The sequence below is a fragment of the Musca domestica genome, unplaced genomic scaffold (genome assembly GCF_030504385.1).
Source record: "Musca domestica strain aabys unplaced genomic scaffold, Musca_domestica.polishedcontigs.V.1.1 26, whole genome shotgun sequence".
Lineage (NCBI taxonomy): Eukaryota > Metazoa > Arthropoda > Insecta > Diptera > Muscidae > Musca > Musca domestica.
Window position 1 is genome coordinate 8,782,723 of NW_026712283.1, and position 23,384 is coordinate 8,806,106.

At 34.3% G+C, this 23,384-nt stretch overlaps 1 protein-coding gene across 1 annotated transcript in view; it reads left to right on the forward strand.

Moving 5' to 3' along the window:
• LOC101889288 (putative neural-cadherin 2) overlaps nucleotides 1-23,384 on the forward strand; it is a gene marked incomplete at its 5' end in the record, with an annotated part of 126,667 nt that overhangs the window by 23,331 nt on the left and 79,952 nt on the right. The window contains 2 exons of the mRNA XM_020034746.2: nucleotides 6,964-7,101; nucleotides 15,696-17,016. Of these exons, the coding sequence (XP_019890305.2) occupies nucleotides 6,964-7,101; nucleotides 15,696-17,016 (1,459 nt within the window). The remainder of the gene's footprint in view (nucleotides 1-6,963; nucleotides 7,102-15,695; nucleotides 17,017-23,384) is intronic.

The window sequence follows — 23,384 nt, forward strand, 5'->3', positions numbered from 1 at the left end:
GCCCAATCAAACTTATATTAACCCCAACACATAGTGTTATAGGGTATAATGAATATGGTTTCGCATTATGATTTCCCATAAAATTAGATATATATGTTCGATTTTCTTGTAATTTTTTTTGAGAGTAACCAATATAACCCAAACCTGGCACGTCGCAATATTTATATCATATTTATTTAGGTTCGATACGAAATACCAAATTTAGTCCGTACCTTCGAAACCTACTCCATAGAGGGTAAAAAATTTGATTTATCGTAACAGAAGTATAAATAAATTTAAATAATCGAAAGTTGGCTGAGGATATACATCTGTCGACACAACCGACTGATACTTCTTAATTATACCCTACACCACAAGGTGTATACCCACAAGGGTATTATGTCTTTGTGCATGTGTTTGTAACAGGCAAAAGGAAACGAGATAGACCCATAGTTCCTTTTGATGATCTGCATAGAATCACTTTCTGAGTTGATTTATGCATATCACTCCGTCTGTCCGTCCGTCTGTCCATGTATTCTTGTGAACAAAACGCAGGTCGCATTTATTATCCGATTGAGATGAAATTTTGCATAATTCATTTGTTTGGCCGAAGGACGAACCCTAGTAAGATTGGAGATAATCGGTAAAAATTTAGACCTATATATCTTCGTCCGATTTGCCTTCTATTGTGCACTAAACTTGTAATATCAGCCCGAATAGTATGGAATTTTGCACATACAACCAAATTAGGCCTGAAAATAAGTATGCCAAATTTTATCGAAATCGGTTCAGATACAGCTATAGCTCCCATATATATATTGTTCATCCGATTTGTTATTTTTGTCCTCCACAGCCGTAATATGCACTCTGTAACAACAATATTTGAGGAAATATATCAAATGCAGCTCAGAAATACCTTTGCTAAATTTTATCGAAATTGGTTCAGATTTGGATTTAGCTCCCATATATAACTTCGTCCGATTTACCTTTTATTGTACACCAAACGTCTAATATTTGTCCACATGGGATGGAATTTGGCACTTACGACCGAATTGAGTCTAGAAGCTAGTATACCAAATTTGGTGAAGATCGGTTCAGATATAGTTATAGCTCCCATATATATTGTTCATCCGATTTGTTATATTTGTTACCCACAGCCGTAAGTACTCCGTAACAACGATATTCAGGGAAATATATCAAATAGCTCAGAAATTTTTTTGCCAAATTTTATCGAAATCGGTTCCGATTTGGATATAGCTCCCATATATATCTTTATCTGATTTCAAATTAATTTTGCACCAAATGGGCAATACAAGTCCGAATTTAAAAGATACAAATGCTTCGGCATATTTAGTCCTTTGAATTTTAAATTATAATTATAATCAATTAATTCAATTAAGCTCAACCAAATTAGCAAAGTGGTGTAGGGTATCATAAAATCGGCCCCGTCCGACTTTAGGACTTTCTTTACTGGTTTGTTTAATAGTCTTTTGCATAAATAATTTGAGGATAATTCGAGAATAATACGATTTCTTCTGATTAGTTTTCAAGGATTTTAAGAATTATTATCCAAAACTTTTTATCAATTCAGACAAAATTTTAAAAAAATCAATAAAAAGACATTTTTCTTGTAGGAGAAATAAGAAGAAGTATTTTTTTTGTTCGTGAAAATAGCTGTAACATAAAATATTTCAATATCTTACTTAAAAAACACACCACAAAAAATGCATTCCTTTATAATGAAATTTTAAAAATTTAAAGAAATCAAAAGTCTGTTATTAAGCTTTGTCTCATTTGGGAAACATGTTATGTACATATGTGATTTTCAACATCTAAGAAATAATTGGATCATTTTTAATAGAACACACCTTCCTTAAAGTGTGTAACAACTTTCACTCCTTTATATCCAACCCAAATAACATCAAATGCATTTACCCCCCACCACAACCCATTTGTGTTTTGAATTCCTTTTTGAATAAATAATACACACACACACAAACTCTATATACTGAATTATTATTATGATGATTATTTAAAGCAATTTTTCACTTTTGCGTAAACCAGGACAGAGAGAATTATTCAAATTTCCTCCTCCAAAAAAAAGGAATTTTTAAAAAGGTAAAACATGGTTTAACGCCTGAATTGTTATGAATTTATAAATGGTTGTTCACAACAATTGCCTATGAACAACAACAACAACTACTACTACACATGCAAATAACGAAAAACTACAAATGCACATAAATATATGAAAAACATAAAAAAGGACAATCAGGACAAAAACTCAAAACCACTTTCGCACACACACACATTCACACAAAATTCGTATACAAAAAAATAAATAAAATAAAGCAAACAAGAATAAACACTGGACCATAGACGACAAAAGGCTATTTTTGTTATGACCACCAACAATAACAACAACAACAACTCTACTACACACAGGACCACTTAAATAATTTTACAATACTCTTGACAAAAAAGTGCATATGTAGTTGCACATATACACATTTTTTGTTGGCATATTATTTTTTTTTTGTGCTGAATGCAAAATAACTCTCTCCCACACACACACAAAGACGAAAATCGCTTTCACTATTTTAAAATGCGGGTTAAGGCAAACAAAAGCAATTTCTTTCATAATAATTTTTGCTGTTATTACGTTTTTTTTTTTTTTTTTTTTTTGCTGAACTTATTTTGCATATTAATAAAGTAGTGTTTTTTTTTTCTTTATTTGCTAAACATTTATAATTTAAATAATAACTATTTGGACCTTCCCTTGCAAAAAACTAATAATAGTAAACAATTGGAATGCAACAAAAGTTTAAGGCCACAACATTGTTATAACTTGTGGTGGCGGACTCTAAAGACAAAAGTCTAGCCAGTATTGTTAGTGGTGAAGATATTTCGAAATAGTTATTTAAATAAAACTGCTGAGTTGCTCATTATAATATTGTCCTGCAAATGTGATTTTGGTTATTTTAATAATGCTCACAATACAATTTAGAAGCATTTGTGTTTAGAGATTTGCTCAAAATCCAGACATTTTGGAAAAGCATGTTAAAGTTGAGAACAATAAAAAAAAACTGAACCAGGAAAAAATTTTATACCCTCCACCATACTATGGAGGGTATATTCATTTTGTCATTCCGTTTGTATCTCCTCGAAATACTCATTTCAAACCAATTGAGTTAGAAGGCTAAAATTTTGCACACATGTTTATAGTTGTAATAGTTGTAGGCGGGTTAAGTTCGTATATGGAACATGTAGGTGCACGTTTTCATATAGGCCCCGTATAATGGTACCTCCCTATATTCGGTATTTTGATGATTTTGGCAACATTAATCACCGGAATCGTTTCAAATTTGGTATTTGAAGTTCGTTATGGATACTACAGCTTATGACAGAAAATTGTCTGTGCAGGTTCACGTCTTCGTATAGCCCCCATATAGTGGTACCTCCCTATATTCGGTATTTTGATGATTTTGGCGACATTATTCACCGGAATCGTTTTGAATTTGGTATTTGAAGTTCGCTATGGATACTGCAGCTTATGACAGAAAATTGTCTGTGCAGGTCCACATCTTCGTATAGCCCCCATATAACGGTACCTCCCAATATTCGGTATTTTGATGATTTTAGTGTCATTATTCACCGAAATTGTTTCAAATTACGTATTTAGAGTTCGAAATGCGAACTACAGTCTGTGATGAAAAAATTGTCTATGTAGGTCCACCTCTTCGAATAGCCCCCATATAACGGTACCTCCCAATATTCGGTATTTTGATGATTTTGGCGACATTATTCACCGGAATTGTTTCAAATTTGGTACTTGAAGTTCATAATGGATACTACAGCCTAAGACAGAAAATTGTCTGTGCAGGCCCACGTCTTCGTATAGCCCCCATATAACGGTACCTTCCTTTTCAGGACATTTGGAGTCGATCTAGCGATGTCCGTCCGTCTGTCTGGATGGATGGATGGTGCGAACGATAACTTTCGAAGGGAGTATCCGATTTGGTCCAAACTTGGTACATCGTAATATTTTTATCAAACCTAGATCGAGTTCGGAGATGAGCAATATCGTTCCACTCCATCTGGTACCTCCCCCACAAAAGATCGAAATTTTTAAAAAATATATTATTTGCACAAGAAGAGAAACTATTAACCGATTTGGCTCCAACTTTGCAAAACCTAATATTTGCGTCAGTTCTAGAGGAGGTGCGAAAATGGACAATATCGGTCCACTCTATCAAGTACCTCCTCCAAAAAATGTAAAAATGTTGAATGGTTACAACTCTAATAAAATGTGTTGTAGTAGTCCGGTTGTCTTCAAATTTCACACATCCCAACAATTTTATTAACCTAAGGTCTGGTGTTAGCATGAAATACATCGGTCCACTCCTTCTGGTAACTCCCCCACAAAAGGTCGAAATTCTGAATATTCATAAAGCTCCTTAAACACAAAATTAACAAGCGACTCCATTCAGACTTGGAAAATCTCAATATTTCTATCAACACTAGATCTATAATAAAGATGGTAGAGATCGGACCATTTCTTCCGATACCTCCCCCACAAAGGGTCAAAGTTTAGAATTACAAAAACAATCATATGATTCGAAATAAACATGGGATTCTCTTAATATTTCACACATTCCATTGTTTCTACCAACGCAAGATCTGCTATGAAGATGGGATATATCGGTCCACGCTCCCACAAAGGGTCACAGTTTGGAATAGTTATAACTCTTGTAAAATGTGATGTAAGAGTCCGTTTGTCTTCAAATTACAGACATCACAATATTATTTTCATTCCAAGATCGGGTGTAAAGATGAAATCTTTCGTCCCACTCCTCCTGGTACCTCCCCATCAATTCGTCAAAATTTTAAATATCCGTGAAGCTCTAAAAAAGCAGAATTAACATCCGATTCCATTCAAGACTTGGTGCATCTCAATATTTCCATCAACACATAATATTTTATAAAGATGGGAGAGATCGGACCATTTCTTGTGTTACCTGTCCCACATAGGGTTCATGATTTGGAAAAACAACGCACCCAAAAGAAAACGAAATAAGCATCCAACTTCCTTCTAATTTCACACATACAAACATTTTTGATAACGCCTTCTGGTACCTCACCCTCAAACGGCCACAATTTTCAACACTTTAATCTGTCATAACTTGCGAAACAAGTCAGCGATCCTTTACAACTCTCTATATCTAAATATTTTTCTCAACCAGAAACCTTGAATGAATATGGAATTTATGATTCGGCATAAAATTGGTTATATATATATGAAAATGCAATACTTCGATCAGCAATATCTTTTATCTCACGCACATTTTAATAATTTCAAGAAATGATCACATATCTCATATAAAGTGTAGAAAGTAACCAATATAATCCAAACCCGGCACGTCGTAATATTTTTATCATATTTATTTTGGTCTAATACGAAATGGACAATATTGGCCCATTTCTTCGGAACTTACTCCATATTTTGTTATTTGTTGTTATTATTATTATTATTATTATTATTATTATTATTATTATTATTATTATTATTATTATTATTATTATTATTATTATTATTATTATTATTATTATTATTATTATTATTATTATTATTATTATTATTATTATTTTTTTTTTTTTTTTTTCTTTTTTTTTTTTTTTTTGAAAATCTTAATCTCCTCCTTGACTAATTTTAAACATTTTTCCCAGCTGTTATTCCCCACAACCAACTTTTTAAATTTTGGATTTTTCCTCCAACATTTACCCTGAAATTCGACCACAAATAGTAATTCACCTTACATCCTTTTCAATTGACATCATTCTTAACATTCTCGAATAGCAATAACTCGTCTTGATATTGGATTTTCAAAGAATTAGCATACCTTATAATGCTCTTCATATTTCTGGCTCCGAGGATACTTGAAAAAAAATCGAATGAAATAATTTAAGAATTAATTCATCTTCATTCATTTTGCCACACCCCTCCCCCCATTTCAAAATATACATCACAAACAGAGAAATATTCAATTTTACAACATCATGATGATGTGTTTTTATTTTCCACCATTTCCATTGAAACAATGTGCATTTATTATCCAACTATCGGTTGGTCGTTCGGTCGGTTGTCGAACGCCCATTCATGCAATTGCGGTAATAAGTGAACGAAATGCAGTAATCATGATACACTTTATAACGCTTAAGTGGACGGGTGTTTGTGTGTGTCTGTGTGAGTGCGTGACTGTGTGTGTAGCTGGCAAGTGCATCCTGTGGCTCCTCTGGTTTTATGGCCATAAAAGTCAGTCATAAATTTCCGAGGAAACAAGAGAAAATATTTTGTTTTACTCTTTTCAACTTCAAAATTAACAAATATTTTACTGGCCTTTTCAATGGAAATAAAATGTTTTTTGTGACACCGCCACCACCGACAACATCCTGTATGTGTGTGTGTGCGGATGCAAAATGTGAATATAAATGTAATTGTGATTGCCAATAAGCATGGATAATCCCAGAGTGGGGTAGGACAGCAAAAGTGGAGGAGAAAAAAAAATGAAATAACGGAATAAATGAAACGTACATGGCCACATGTCGCAGTTGAAAGTCATACAAATATTATGCTGACCACACACATACACACACAGAATTTCTCCCGATAATTTGGAAAAATGCTTCAAATCCACAAAATGAACTTTGAAAAAAATCCAAATATATTTTTATTAAAATCATGCAACTGAATTATTAATATACGTACTTTTTATTTAATATATCCTAAAAAAATATTTATTATAAAGGACTTAGTCCGTTTTTGTTTGTTTGCCGAACATAGATATGAATTCATATCTCCTCGTAGTCGAATGCTTGTGTCGGAGTGATTTATATTCAACGTTTTAATTAAAATGTATTATTGCCAAAAGAACCAGGGTGATATATTTTTAATTTTACTTCTTCCTCTTTCTCTTCTTATTGCAGGTTACTGCCACCGATGGCGATGTAGATAGACCCATAAATATTGTATATTTTCTCACCGGTCAGGGTATTGATCCTGACAACACAGCAAATAGTAAATTTGATATAAATCGAACAACAGGCGATATTTTTGTATTAAAGGTAAGTAAGAGAAAATGAGAGAGAAATTATACATTCTTGATATTAGTTTTAAGTATTGGAGTTAAAACATAACAATTTAATACCTATTTGACTAATTTATTATTTTCGAAAATAATTCTTAAACAATAAACCAGAATTTGTCAGGGATGGCCAAAAATGTAAGAGCCGAAGTTTGATAGAATTCAGATGCTTAATTGTTATACCCTACGACACCATACCATATTTATTTATTGTTGTAGGGCACCAAATGGTCGGCGCCGACCTTGTTATTTATTTTTTTTTTTTTTTTTATTTTTTGTTTTTATACCCTACACCACAAAGTTGTAAGGATATTATGTCTTTGTACATTTATTTGTAACATGAAGAAGGAAGCGAGGTGGACTCATAGTTCCTTTTGAGAATCTTCATAGAATCACTTCCTGAGTCGAATTATGCAAGTCAGTCCATCCGCACGTCTTTCTAACAATATATATTTGGCCCAAAGACGAATCCTGTTGAAATTTATGAGAATCGGTTCAACTTTAGATATAGCTCCCATATCTTCAACCGATTTCGGGTTAATTGTGCACCAAATGCCCAATATCTCCAAATGACCTGAAATTTGGCACGTTTGACCAAATATAACTATAGCTTCCATACACAGGATGAGATAAAAAACTGCAACAAAGTCATGCGCCATAATTTCTACATTTTTTTTTAATTTTATTGAATGAACGCAAAAAATTTCGGAAATAACATCAAATTTTACAATAAGTTTAGATTTGTCACCGAATTGGTCACCTTTAGCACGAATTATGGCCTTAAGCGGCCAATGAAACCATCACACGCTGCCCGAATGTTGCTCTGTGGTATTTTGGTCCATTCCCGACGAAGCGCTTGCTTGAGGTGATCAACACTTTGGTATTTTTTAGTGCCAACATAGCTTTCCAAAATACTCCAGACCCAATAGTTTAACGAATTGGTATCCTGAGATTTTGGCGACCATTGTGAGCTGGAAATGAAGCGAGGAACATCATTTTGTAACCATTCTTGGGTGTCGTGTGTTGAGTGCGATGGTGCTGAGTCCTGTTGTAATGTTCAAGATATGCGGCCAAAATGTTTGCGTGCTCAAGGCTATAATACACCCTCCAAAATATTTTCGTCATAATATTCGGCATTTATTCTGATGCCACGGTCGATTAATACGAGCGGAGAGCGACCATCGGCTGTAATGGCGACCCACGCCATCACCATGGCCGGCGCTTGAGTTCTCGTGGCCAATCGAAGGTGCACATTTTCAACTGACCTCTATGGCAAGTAAGCACGATCATTTTGTTTGTTTACAAACTGCTGGACATTGAATGTTTTGTCATCGGGGAGAACCAAATTCGACAGTTCACCACTTTCGTCCAAGCGAAGCAATTCTTTACCTCTTTTGAGTCTATTTTCCTTCTGTTCCGGTGTAGGTTTTTGAACTTTTTGGAATTTCAATGGCTCTACCCCGAGCCCATTTTTCAATATTTGCCGAATGGAATATTGCGATATGTTCAGCTCACGGGCCACTGTAACGAGGGTTTCGATAAAGTCGCTTATTTACTTTTCGAATCATTTATGCTAATGTTGCTGGTTTCTTCCGTCCACTTCCTTGACGTCGGGCTACGCTACCAGTATCACGGCAAGGAGCGATGGTGCGAGACACAAAGGATTTATTCACATTTTAATGCTAGAGTGCTCTAACGATAGCCGCTTGTGGTTTTCCAGTCAAATATAAAGAAATCACACTATCACGCTTGAACTCCATCAGGGGTAACTATTTTTCTAAAAAAATTTTCACCAAAATGCTTTTGTACGCTTGTAAACAATATAATAAGCTGTCACTGGAATAACTTTAACAGCGGTTGGACGAGTGGCTTATAAATGACAGCAGTCTGAAGTTAGTTGCGGTTTTTTCATCTCACCCTGTATTAATTTCAACCAATTTCGGGTTAATTGTGCTCCAAATGACCAATATCTCTAAATGACACATGCGACCGAATTCAGTCTAGAAGCTAGTACATCAAATTTGGAGAAAATTGATTCCGATATAGCTATAGCTTCCATATATATGTTTTGTCCGATGCATTCCACAACAAAAATATTTGGTATCAGATAACTTATGAAGCTCAAAATACCTCTGTCAAATTTTACTGAGATCAGATTTGATATATACCTTTATGCGATTTCTGTAATGAATTGTTTTTCATTTCCGACCGAATTCAGTGAAGAAGCAAATACATCAAATGTGGTCATAATCGATTCAGATATAGCTATAACTCCCATATATATATTTGATCCGATTTGGGTTTTAAGTCTCCCACTTGTGTAATATGAACTCCACAACAAAGATATAACTTATGAAGCTCCAAAAAAACCTCTTTCAAATTTTACTGAGATCGGATAAGATTTGGATATAGCTCCCACATATATATTTATCCGGTATCATATTTATTGTGCACCAAATGGCTTATATCAGCCCAAATGGACTGAATTTTGGCACTTTCGACGGAATTCAGACTGGAAGCAAATACTTAATTTTTGGTGAAAATTGGTCAAATATAGCTACAGCTCAAAAACACCTTTGTCAAATTATGTCGAGATCGGTTCAGATTTGGATATAGATATAGCTCTCATAATTATCAACCGATTTCTAGTTTGTTATGCACCAAATGGTTAATATCAGCCCAAAGTGAGTTAGTTTTGGCAATTCCGACCGTATTCATCCCAGAAACTAGTACTTCAAATTTGGAGAAAATCGGCTAGAGTTCTCATGTATATATTTCATCCAATATGGGATTTTAGGTCCCTCAGATGCGTAATATGCCCTCTACTACAATGATATTTGATACCGGGCATCAGATACGGCTCGAAAATATCTCTGCCAAATTTTTTGCAGCCCGATTCAGATCTTTATGTAGCTTCGATATACATCTTTATCCGATTTTACGATTATTGCTTACCATATATGTAACATCAGCCCAAATTGAGTAGTTTTTTTTTAATATTCAACCCAATTTTACCATTTTCCGATATATCTATTGCTCGAAGAAATACTTTTTTAAATATAATCCTTGTCGAAGTCATATCATGCACTATACATCAATGTTATTTGGTTCATTGTTCACAAAAATCTCCAATATAAACTTTTTGTTATGGAAGCTCTACTAAATACACATAGTAGTATAGGGTATCATATTGTCGGCCCCGCCCAACTTTTGACTTTTCCTTACTAGTTTTTGTAATTTTATCTACACTCAGATTCAAAATTTGACATTGCTTTTTCTTTTGTTATTTTTCAAAACGCTATTGTAGAATCTTGATGTCATAAAGGTATAATGATAGAATTATTGGGAATATTTTTCAATGGTTTCCCATTTTTTTCTGGTGAATTTGATTATTTTTTCACAATTGATGCTTCTCTTTGTACATTCCTGAAACCGAGTATCTATCCAGGAAATTTTCTCTCACATATTTTCCCAAAAAACCTGGTGAGGTGGTCACTCCTGTTCTTGGTATTCATACCCCCTTCTCCAAAAAAAAAAAAATATCAACACTTTCCATTTCTTTCTTTGTTACTTAGTTTTAATGCATTATTTGTTCTAAGTACAAAATCATGTTCTATTTCGGATAACAAAGCAAAAAACAAAAATAACAAAAGTGTAGAATGTGAAATGAAATGGTTTTCAATGTTAACATGACTCTTGTCCATTGTTTAGTTGTAGCCATTTATAATCTCATCATGGTTACCGTAATGAAAGTGTTGAGGTTATTCCGCTTCTTTTTTATTTTTATACATTTTTTGGTAATTTAATGTTATTGTGTGTTGTTAACATGAGCTTTTACTTTTTTAGATACATGAGAATGTACAACATACGCTTTTTATTAGCTCACAATGGGGTTCTTTGGGGAAATTGTTGACAAGGATTCAATGGTTTCTTTGTTTAAATGACTTGGAGAACAATGACCGAAAATAATGGAGAACAAAATTCAAAGGATTTTTATGTATGTACAAAATATATTTGACACTGGGAAGGAAGTCATATTTGTACAATGGAAATAGGAAGGTCCTTAAAAAAAAGTTAAAAAGAGTTTTCATTTGATTTCGTTACTTCTCTCTCGAAATTAATAAATGATCTAATATTTGCAACTCTTTGGGAATAACACATACCAGTCGTAACTATACTGCCAGCGACTACATTTTCACTGCAAATTTAGTCTCAAACTAATTGTATTTGTCCAGAAGATATATCTAATCAGCAGTGGCTTCAATATTTTTCCTAAAAGCTCTACGACTCTAATCAGAAGCACCTTTAATGAAGATTATTTAAAAACGAGTAAAAAAGCAGTAAGTTCGGACGGGCCAAACTTTGAATACCCTTTACCTTTTGGAACGAATTAGAACATTTTAGAAAATTTAGAAAAAATTTTTCTAATATCGAAAGGTGCCGATGGACCTATATAGACAAATCTATGTCTGGGGGTAAAGTACTCACAAGGAACTCCTTGTGTGGATTTTCAGATCATTATATTGGAAAATGTGGCTAAAATCATCAAAAAACCGAATATCGAGGGTACCGTTATATGGGGGCTATGCGATATCGTGGACCTATATAGACAATTCTCCTTCAGGGGGTAGAGTACTCACAAGGAACACTTTGTGTGGTTTTTCAGATCATTATATTGGAAAATGTGGCTAAAATCATCAAAATATGGGGGCTATACGATATCGTGGACCTAAATAGATCATTCTCTTCCGAGGTATAAAGAACCCACAAGGAACTCCTTGTGTGGATTTTCAGAAAATTCCGTTGGAAAATGTGGGTAAAATAATCAAAAAACCTAATAATAGGGGGTACCGTTATATGGGGGATATACGATATCGTGGACCTATATAGACAATGTATGTACTCACAAGGGACTCCTTGTGTGGAATTTCAGCCAATTCCACTGAAAAATGTGGCTAACATCATCAAAATACCGAATATCGGGGGGCATCGTTATATGGGATCTATACGATGTCGTGGACCGATATAGCCCATCTTCGAACTTGACCTGCCTGCAGACAAAAGAGAGATCTGTGCAAAATTTTAGCTTCCTATCTTAATTCGTTTAGACTGTAGCGTAATTACAACAAACGGACAGATGGACAGGGCTAAATCGTCTTAGAATTTTACGCTGGTCAAGAATATTTGTACTTTCTTTGGTCTAAAATGATTATTTCGATGAGTTACAAACGGAATGACGAACTTAGTATACCCTCCATACTATGAAAGATGGAGGATAAAAAAATTCTAAATAATCGAAATTTAAAATCGGGTACTCGAAAACAGTTACAAAAAAAGAACAGTTTAAAAGTATCAGTCGGTTTTGGCGACAAATGTATCCCTCAGCCATGTCTGAATGGAATCGGATGTCAATTTCGCGTTCCACGAACTTCATGGATATTCCAAATTTTGACCCTTTGTGCGGGACGCTGCAGAAGGTGTGAGCCGATATATCACATGTTCATAGCAGATCTTGGGTTAGTAACACTAATGGGATCTGTGAAATATGAAGATAACCGGATGCTTATTTTTGATAATCGTTTTTGTTCTTTAAAACGTTGACTTTTTGTGGAAGAGGTACCAGAAGGAATGGTTCGGTCCCTGCCATCTTTATATGGGGGAGGTACCAAAAGGAGTAGACGGATATATTCCATCTTCACACCAGACCTTAGGTTAATAAAAATATTGTGCGTAATTTGAAGACAATCGGACTCTTACATTACATTTTATAAGAGTTTTGACTTTTTGGGGAGATAGTTTATGTAGTGGACGGGTATTGTCCATTTTCGCGCCTGATGGAAACGTTAGGATTTGCAAAATTGGAGGAGGAGTAGATCATCCTTTCTCTTTCCGTGCAGTAATTTTTTTTTAAAATTCGATCTATTATTGGTTAGGCGCCAGAAGAAACGGACCGATATTGCCCATATCTGAACTCGATCTTAGTTTGATAATAACAAACAGACAGACAGATGGACGGACGGGCGGATATCTGTAGATCGATTCCGAATGTCCTGAAACGGATTTGAGCCAATGAGACCTAGGGTCTAAAATCGTTATTTAGATAAGGCACGTTTTGACCGCATTAAATAATGTATGATCTCTCTAGCCATATTGCTGAGGGTATAAAAATATTATTTTCTGTCATAAAAAATCCTGACAACGCATAATTAGAAGATCCTAAAAAAGAACAACGAATAATTTTCGATTTCTTTATTAATCTTTTCCATCCCCATCCAGCACCTTGATTGTGATCAACCCAACTGCTGGAGATCTTTGGAAACAAGTTTTAAAAAAATTTACGAATTCCAGCTGCTTGAATTTTTTTTTTAATTTTAGCAATTCTAATCAGGATCTCTTTGAAGGTCCTTCGGGAAATTTTCTCAAAATACAATAATTTCCAATAATGAAATCCTTGAAAATATATTAAAAAAAATCAACAATTTCACGTCAACGAAACATCCCTCCAATTTTGCAAATCTTAGTCAAGAGGTATTTGAAAAAAGGGAAAAGGAATATGGTTCTTAAGAAATTCGCCTATTTTTGTGAGAAGTTGCTTGAAATATTGTCATAAAACCTTCATGAATTCATCCTCAGGACCATCAGGAACTTTTCTCAAAATATCTCAATTTCAAGTCAGGAAGTCCTTGAAAATATATTGCAAACAAACAAGTCACCAAACATACCTCAAAATTCGCGAATTCCAGTCAAAAGGGCCTTAAAAAAATGAGGAATATGGTTCTATACTTTCAAAAGATTTTATTAAATCAAAAGTTAGGAGGTCCTAGAAAAAATTGTTCTTATAAAAAGCAGGAGCTGTTGAATTTGTTCTTAGAAACCTCCACGAATGTTAATCAGGTCTTCCTTGAATAGATGTTTCTTAAGTTCAATTTCTAGCTTAGCGGTTTATTCAAGAAATTCAAAAAAATATCTGCTGAAGAGAACCTTGCAAACATTTCATAAAATGTCCCTATTCCCAGTTAGCAAAAAATCTGAAAACTCTAGTCAGTAGGTACTTAACAAATCCTAATAAATTGAATTTTTTCATTAAATTTTATTCGATTAAAATGCCGGAAGTTCTCAAAAAATGCTAACATTTTTGTGAGGAGCTGCTTAAAAAATTAAGAAATTTTGTTAAAAAAATATCAACAAGGAGGACCTTGAAAATATTTTTTTAAAGAATTCAATATTTCTAGTCAAAAGGTCCATAAAAAAGAAAAAATTAAAAAAAAAAATATTTATATTTTTCCATTAAATTTAATTAAATCAAATAATTAATTTGATCAAACAAATGGAGTCCTTTAAAATATGTTCTTAAAAAATCAAGAATCCTTGTAAGGAGCTAGTGAAGGAAATTCTAAAAAAACACAACCAATTCTAATCAGAAGTTCATTAAAAAAGTTTTTTACAATTTTCAAATGCTAATGGCCTCCTACATTTATGAAAATTTCTAAAAACAAATTTTGTAGCCAAAAAAATATTGAAAAAAATTCTAAATAATCTCGTATTGAAAACTTTCCTTAACAATTAAAATATCTTCTAAAAATGAGGCAAAAAATCCAGTTAAATCTTTCAAATTATATTAAAATAATTCTGATCAGGAAAAAATGATTGAAAAATGTTTTTAAAATTTACAATTGATAGTTAGGAAGTCCTTTAAGACATTTTCTAAAAATAATCAAAATTTCTAATCGAAGTCATTGAAATTTTTCCAAAAAAATCACAATTAATTGTCAAAAAAATGTTAAAAATAAAGAAATATAATTAAAAATAAAATAAAAATAAATCTCTCAAATTACATTAAAATAATTTTAGCCAAAAGTTCCTTTGAAAAATGTTTTTTATTCCTAGTTTAAGAATTTGTCAAAAATTATAAAAAAATCTAGTCAAAAAAAAAAAAATAAATAAAAAAAAATTCTTTTAAAAATCTCAATTTCTTGTCAAAAAATCTTGAAAAAAAAAAAGAAAAAACTTAAAAAATTAGGAAAAAATAAATTCAAATTCTTCAAGTCAGGTGTTCCTTTCAAAAATGTATTTAAAATTTCCAATAGCTAGTAAGGAGGTCATTTAAGATATTTCCTAAAAATAAACAAAGTTTGTATTAAAAAAAACCATTGAAAAAAATCTTAAATATCTAATATTTCTGCCATTGAAAAAGTTTCCTTAAAAAATCCAAATTTCTTGTCAAAATAATTTAATAAATTGAGGAAAAAATAAATTCAAACCCCTCAAAATAAATTAAAGTAATTCTAATAAGCATTTACTTTGAAAAATATATTTAAAATTTGCAATCGATAATTAGGAAGATTTTTAGAAATTGTTTATGAAATGTATCATTTTTTAGTCAACAAATCATTTAAAAAAAAATTAAGTTAAGTAACATCCAATATTTCTGCCACTGAAAATGTTCATAAAAATCCGAGAATTTCTTGTCAAAAAATCCTCGAAAAAAATCTTAAAAAATAGGGCAAAATTTAATTCTCATTCTTCAAATTAAATTAAATTAAATTAAATTAATTTTCTGAATTCTCTTTTCAGCCCCTTGATCGTGATCAACCCAATGGCCGACCCCAATGGCGTTTCACCGTATTCGCCCAGGACGAAGGTGGTGAAGGCCTTGTTGGCTATGCCGACATCCAAGTAAATCTCAAAGATATCAATGACAATACACCACAATTTCCTCAGGGCATTTACTATGGTAATGTCACCGAAAATGGCACAGCCGGTCTGCCGGTTATGACCATGTCAGCCGTCGACTATGATGATCCCAACGAAGGTACCCATGCCAAGCTAATCTATTCGATAGAGAAAAATGTCATCGAAGAGGAGACAGGTGCCCCGATTTTCGAAATTGAACCTGAGACGGGAGTCATCAAGACCGCAGTATGCTGTCTGGATCGGGAACGAACTCCCGATTATTCCATACAAATTGTGGCCATGGATGGTGGTGGCCTTAAGGGTACAGGCACTGCCTCAATACGAGTCAAGGATTTAAATGATATGCCACCCATGTTCACCAAGGATGAATGGTTTACAGAGGTGGATGAAACAAATGGAACATATATACCCGAAACACCCATACTCACGGTCACAGTGCAGGATGAGGATGAAACAAATAGCTTCCAATATAAAGTTGTGCCCAACAGCGGCTTGGGTTCGGATAAATTTGCCATGATACGCAACAATGATGGTACGGGTTCCTTGAAAATCGTACAACCCCTGGACTACGAAGATCCCATGCAGAGTGGAGGTTTTCGTTTTCGCATACAGGTCAACGATAAGGGTGACAATGACAGTGATAAATATCATCTAGCCTATTCGTGGGTGGTGGTGAAACTCCGCGACATAAATGACAATTCACCACACTTTGAACGTGACCGCATAGAGGTGTCAGTGTACGAGGACACCAAAGTCGGTATCGTGCTGGAACAATTCAAGGCCACCGATGCCGATCAGGGTGGCAAGAGTAAGGTTAGCTATAAACTGGTTCGAGCCACAAATCGTAAACGTCAATTTGCCATCAGTGATAAGGGTGCTGTGAGCATACAGAGATCACTGGATCGTGAAACTGCGGATAGGCATCATTTGGAAATTCTCGCGGTGGATGATGGTGCCATACCGCGAACAGCAACTGCCACATTAACGGTAATCGTAAAAGATGTCAACGACAATGCACCGGTGTTTAAGGAGGACTATCGTCCTGTACTGCCGGAAAATGTTAGCCCGCGTAAAATTCTCGAGGTGGCCGCCAAGGATGCGGATGATCGAGCCAGAGGGAATGCGGGACCGTTTACGTTTCGCCTAGATCCCTTGGCGGGGGATGATATACGTTCGAGCTTCAAACTGGAATATGATCGAAGTGAGTATTAGTTGGCATTTTTATGCGAATCTAGAAATTATTAAATATGTTCGTATTTTGTTTAAATCTTTACAAAAGCTATTCTTGCTGGGAAATTTTCGGTAGGGTTTTTGACCGATACTAAGCTCAGCTTTTGACCTCGAGAATACATTAACTTAGAATCACAGTTTTAGGAAGAGTATTGAAATAACTGACTGACTGACGACCGAGCATCAACTCTCAGACGAAACAAGCTAGAATCTTGAAATTTTGCACAAGCTTAGTTTTGCTACGTATGCGGGTTTTTAGAAATTCACACAAAAGGTTGCAAAAATCACGAAAATGTACTAAAAGATTAATACTTTGTATTGAAGAAACGAAGTAAGCTAGAATTCCGAAATTTGGAATAATGAAGTGCACGACAGATTTACCAAAAGATTTTTAGAAATGCCAACTTTAAAGTTGCGAAAAGTCCGAAAATGGTACTAAACTTCTAATGTGGTACCATTTTGGTATACATAATATACAGTGAAATAACTGACTGACTAAACGCCTAGACGATACAGTTAAAGGTGGAATCTTGAAAATTTTCACGAGGGTAAGGATTGATACGTACGCGTGTGATAAGGCTGGGGTTCTTGAAATTCGTACTGAAAGCATACGACAAGTACTAAAAATTGAATTTTGGACAAACAGAGCTAGAATTCAAAATTTTGGAATGATAGTCACTAACGGAGTACAAGATAGACGCACCAAAGGGTTTTTGGAAATTTCAACTTTAAGGTTCCGAAAAGTTCTAAAATGGTACTAAACTTCTAAAATGGTACCATTTGGTGTAATATGAACGAAAAGGGCTAAGAACTTCACATTTGGTATGAGAAGCAATTAATGAGAAGAAATTAAGTTTATGGTTGTGGTTTTAGAAAAGTTTGTTATGTGTGCGAATTGTACTAAATGGTACTAAATTTGGTACGGTTTGGTTTAGGGTGAATGGATGGAGCTGTAATTTAGAAATTCGTGTAAGGGTCCGCGTTCGTGGTGGGTTTGTAATAAAAAGGTGATTTTGCAAATACGTATTACATATTTATCACGAAAAGTACTAAATAGTACTATATTTGTTACAATTTGGTAATGGGTGCTTGAAATCTGAAATTTGGTATTCGAGTGGCTGTTCATGTGTAGCCTGGACATATGAAGGTTGTTTCGGAAATGTGTACTATAATTGTACGATAGGTACTGAATGGTACTATATTTGGCATTTGGTCAAACGATAGGCCTGGAATACTCAAATTCGAAATGAGGTATCTCTTGGTGTCTGGAATTAAAATTTGGCGGTGGTTTGGAAATGTGTCTAAATGCTAAATAAATCTAAATTTCATACTGGCCGAAGAAAAAGGGCTGAAATCATAAATTTTGACATAATTGTCACTTTTAGTGTCTGTGGTTAAGACATGGAGGTGGTTTTGAAAATGGTACTACGTGGTACTTAATTTGGTATTAGTGAAAAGAAAAGATCTGAATTAATGAAATTTGATATGGATGTCACTGTTCATGTCTATGGTTAGGACATGGAGGTGGCTTTGGCAATGTGTCCCATAATAGTACACAAAGTACAAAAAAATACCATTATTTAGAAAAAATACCAAATTTGGTATTGGATGAAGGAATCGAGCTGAAATCCCAAAATTTGATAAAGAGGTCACTAGTTAGTATCTGTTGTTTAGATACTAAAATGGTTTTGTGTACTTTAATTGTACGAAAAGTACTAAGTGATACTAAATTGGGAATTGGGCCAAACAATAATGCTGGAATCCTCTCTGTTGGTATCTGAAATTGAGATATGGAGTTGGTATTGGAAATGAGTCCTATAATAGTACGAAAGGTAGATGGTATTGGTTGAAGATATAGAGTTAAAATCCCAAATTTTTGTATAGATGTCGCTGTTGGTGTCTGTGATTGTGGAAAGGAGCTGTTTTTGGGTATATAAATAATTTTACTAAATGATACTTCATTTGATATTGGGTAAAATTAACAAGTTAAAAAGCAATTAGTTCGGCCGGGCCAAACTTTGAATACCCTCCACCATTTGGAACGAATTTGGAAATTTAAAAAAAAAAATAAAATCCTTAAAAAATTCTGTTAAATTTTGAAAATACCGAATATTCCCGTAATATTGGGGTCCATACGACGTGGACTTACATAGGCATTGTTTGCCATTAGCCATTACCATAATCAAATTCAAAACTTGGAATAAACGGTGAATAATGTAGCTAAAAATCATCAAAATATCGTATGTAGGAAGGTACCATTATATCGGAGCTGTGCGAAGACCTGGACCAGCATAGACAATTTTCTGTAACAGGCACATAGCATCCATTACTAACGTCAAATACGATATCTCAAACAATTTCGGTGGGTATTGTAAGAAAACTTGTCAAAATACCGAATATAGGGAGGTACTGATATATGGGGCCTATATGAAGACCTGGACCTGCATAGACATTTTTCTGTCACAGACTGTAGTTTCCATTACGAACTCTAAATACGTAATTTGAAACAATTCCGGTGAATAATGGCGCTAAAATCATCAAAATACCGAATTTTGGGAGGTACCGTTATATGGGGGCTATACGAAGACGTCGACCTGCATAGCCCATTTACGAACTTAACCTGCCTACTGGAAAAATAAATACGTGTGTAAAATTTTAGACTTCTATCTCAATTCGTTCGATAGATACCGTGATTACAACAGACAGACAGACAGACAGCCGGACATGGCTGTCGACTTAGAATTTTACGCTGATCAAGAATATATATACTTTGTTGGATCTGACATGAGTATTTCAAGGAGTTACAAATGGAATGACAAAGTTAATATACCCTCCACAGTATGGTGGAGGGTATAAAAAGCTGCAATCCTGAAATTTGACATAGGGTCACTGTTGGGATCTGAAGATGAGATTTGGTGATTGTTTTGAAAATGTGTACTGTTATTGTACGAAAAGTACTTAGTAGTACTAAATTGGGTATTGGGTGAAGGAATAGAGCTAAGACCTGAAATTTGGTATGGATGTCACTGTTGATATCTGTGTAAGAGAGAGGGAGCTTATTTTAGGCAACTGAAAAGTTAGTACGATGCATGAAGTTTTGTCCAAGAAATATTGAACAATTTTTTCTATTTGAGTTCTAAAATGAACTGGTGAAACAAATCTTAACATTTTAAGTTAGACCTTTTTTAAGATAGAATTGACGAAATACCGGGCACTTGCTGGGATATTTTAAATTTCTTGTCAGAAAATCGTTTAGAAATATTTCGGCAAAACAACGGGATGTTGGCATAAAATCCTTTGGAAGAATACATGAGTCTTTGGCATGTTATTCCAAAGAAAAATCTTAGCATTTGGTCAACGTTTTATAACCACATGAATTAAACGTGAACAAATCGGAGATCTTGAGATTCTAACGTTTTTAATAATTTGACTTTTGTGGTGGACGAAATGCGTGCTGGATTAAAAATGAACCAAATCGGAATAATTGCTGAATTTTTTTATTTTCGAACTCCATCTAAGCATCATAAACATATTACAATACGCTAGTTTGAATCAACTTAGACTGACGTACATTGCGGGATCGAATGTTCTGAATCAAATATCGTCTAAAGATAGGTATTCCAGTGAGGCAAATTTTGGTCATGTCAGATATATGCCCTTAGGAACCAAAATATTAAAGATATACCATACAGTCCCCAAAAATTCCTATTATTGAGTTCTGTTTTAAAATATGGTAATTAATTTTGAATTTCCAAAAAAAAAAAAATCAATTTAACACCATTATTTTCCATTTTCTTTTTTTAAATCACCAGCCTTGGATTGAAAACAATCAAGTCATTAAATTAATTTCTGAAAAAGAAAAAAATACACAAATGGCAACAGTTTGCAACAGAAAATAATGACGATGACGATGATGATGATTGATTTTGATTGTGTTTAGCCTACATCAATTTTTCTTCTCTTTTGCCTGTTTTTTTCATTGATTTTTGGGTGATTGAACATTTGCAGAAAAATTAATCAAATGATTTTAATCGAATACCCCTGTCGATGAGAACAAAACAAACCAATTACGTTGAACAAATAGCCAATTGAAAATAAGCAATTGTTGGTATGTGTGAAAGTATTTTGGTTGTGTGTGTGTTGGTTTGTTTGGGTGTATGGACACAAAATACCACCCCCCAAAAGTCAGGATCAACAATATTGCTCCACTACCTTCCAGTTTTCCATACATATATCTATACGTGCATGCATTCACCTCACACATCCACCCATCCATCCACATGCCCAGACAATAACTCACCCATTCATGCCTCCTCCTCCATTGAACCATTTATCCTCATTTGTGGCAGAATGCGGCCGGTCGTCCACCAACCATATAATTTATACATTCTCGTATTTGGCTATCAATCAAATTGTGTAACATTTTAATTGAAAACACTTTTGTTTGTCCAATAAAATCGTTACCTCTCCTTGTCCCCCGCCCCGTTCACTATCAGTACACTAAAAATTGGCCACCTGTAATTAAGGCCGGGCCAGGCTATAGTCAGGGACACGACACGGTAATATCTGTCATTTTCATAAACTTGTATGTATTTTCATACAATTAGTTAATGTTTAATTGTTAATTAAAATCAATCATTTTGAGCGACGCCGGAAAAGATACAACAGATTTTTGTGTGGGTGTGTGTGTCTCAGTAAAATATATACAGATATGGGCATATATTTTTCATTGAATATTGAAACAAGGTCATATTTTAATGCAATTAAATGAATGCGAAAAGAGGCAATGGTTTGTGTTAATTGGCAGGATGCGATGTAATGAATCGGCAAAATATTAAAATAAATTGAACAATTTATGGCGGAAAATGTGGAAGTAGTGTAACAAAGAGCAATAAGGCCCATATTTGACTGCAGGCCGGCGGTGGAAAGCAATGTATTGGAGATGTGCGAATAAATTGAACAAAATGTTAGGTTATCTTTAAAGACTTTGTGTAATGTAGTTAACAGCAATCAATGGTACTACCGTTTGTATCGATATTTTCGAATCCGGAAATAAGTGGACCTTAAATGTCATTAAGGACGCTCTTTTATAAGAAGCTGTTTTTTAATGGTCATCAAGGTCGTGGATGCCTTAGAAATGTTTTTCTATGACCATATTAGACGTAGATTTGTATACCCTCCGTCGTAGTATGGGGAGTATATTAAGTTTGTCAATTCGTTTGTAACTCCTTTAGAATCCACAATGTATATAATATTTTTGATCAGCATAAGATTCTATGTCATATCGTTTCATAAAATTTGTGGTCTGTTTCACCCGCTAAATATTATTCGATGACCATATACAAATAGGGAGCCCTGCCCAGTCCTAAATCCTATCACCACGCCAAATTCCGGGTCGATAGATTTATAATTATGACCTCTAGTACAACTGAAAAATCAGTAATCCCAATTTCAGCCGTTTCGTCTGGGCGTTGATCAACCATTTAGTAAACCAGTCATTTTGTTATAACCTCAGTCATATAGCTACAGAAGGTTTATATATCATTTGCCTAGTCGAAAAAACGGTTTTAGACTCTAGGTCTCTTTGGACCTGTTTCAGGACATTTGAAGCCGGTTTGAAGCTATGTCCGTCCGTCTTTCTGTCTGCTGGTTCGCACGATAACTCTCGAATGCAGTATTCGATTTGATCCAAACTTGGCACATCGATATATTTTTATCAAACTTAGATCGAGTTCGGAGATGGGCAATATCGGTAAACTCCTTCACACAAAAAATGCTGTATAGAAAGACAAAGGAAATTCCGATTTTGCTCCAACTTTGCAAATCCAAATATTTGTATGAGTGCTAGGTCAGGTGCGAAAATAGGCAATATGGGGTCACTCCATTAAATAATTATAACTTTTATAAAATGTGATGTCACAATCTTTTTATTAACCCAAGGTCTGGTATAAAGTTGGAACACAGGTTGAGATAAAAAAACGGCAACAAAGTCAAACACCACAATTTTTATTTTTTATACCCTACAACACAAGGTCAAGGTCAGGGTATTATGTCTTTGTGCATTTGTTTGTAACGGGCAAAAGTTCCTTTTGATGATCTGCATATAATCACATTCTGAGTCGATTTATGCATGTCTGTCCGTTCGTATGTCTGTCTGTCCATGTATTTTTGTAAACAAGGTACAGTTCGCATTTATTGCCCTATCCAGATGAAATTTTGCACAAATCATTTGTTTGGCCCGACGAACTCTATTGAAATTGCAGATAATCGGTCAACATTTAGATATAGCTCCCATATATATCTTCGTCCGATTTGCCTTTTATTGTGCACCAAACGTGT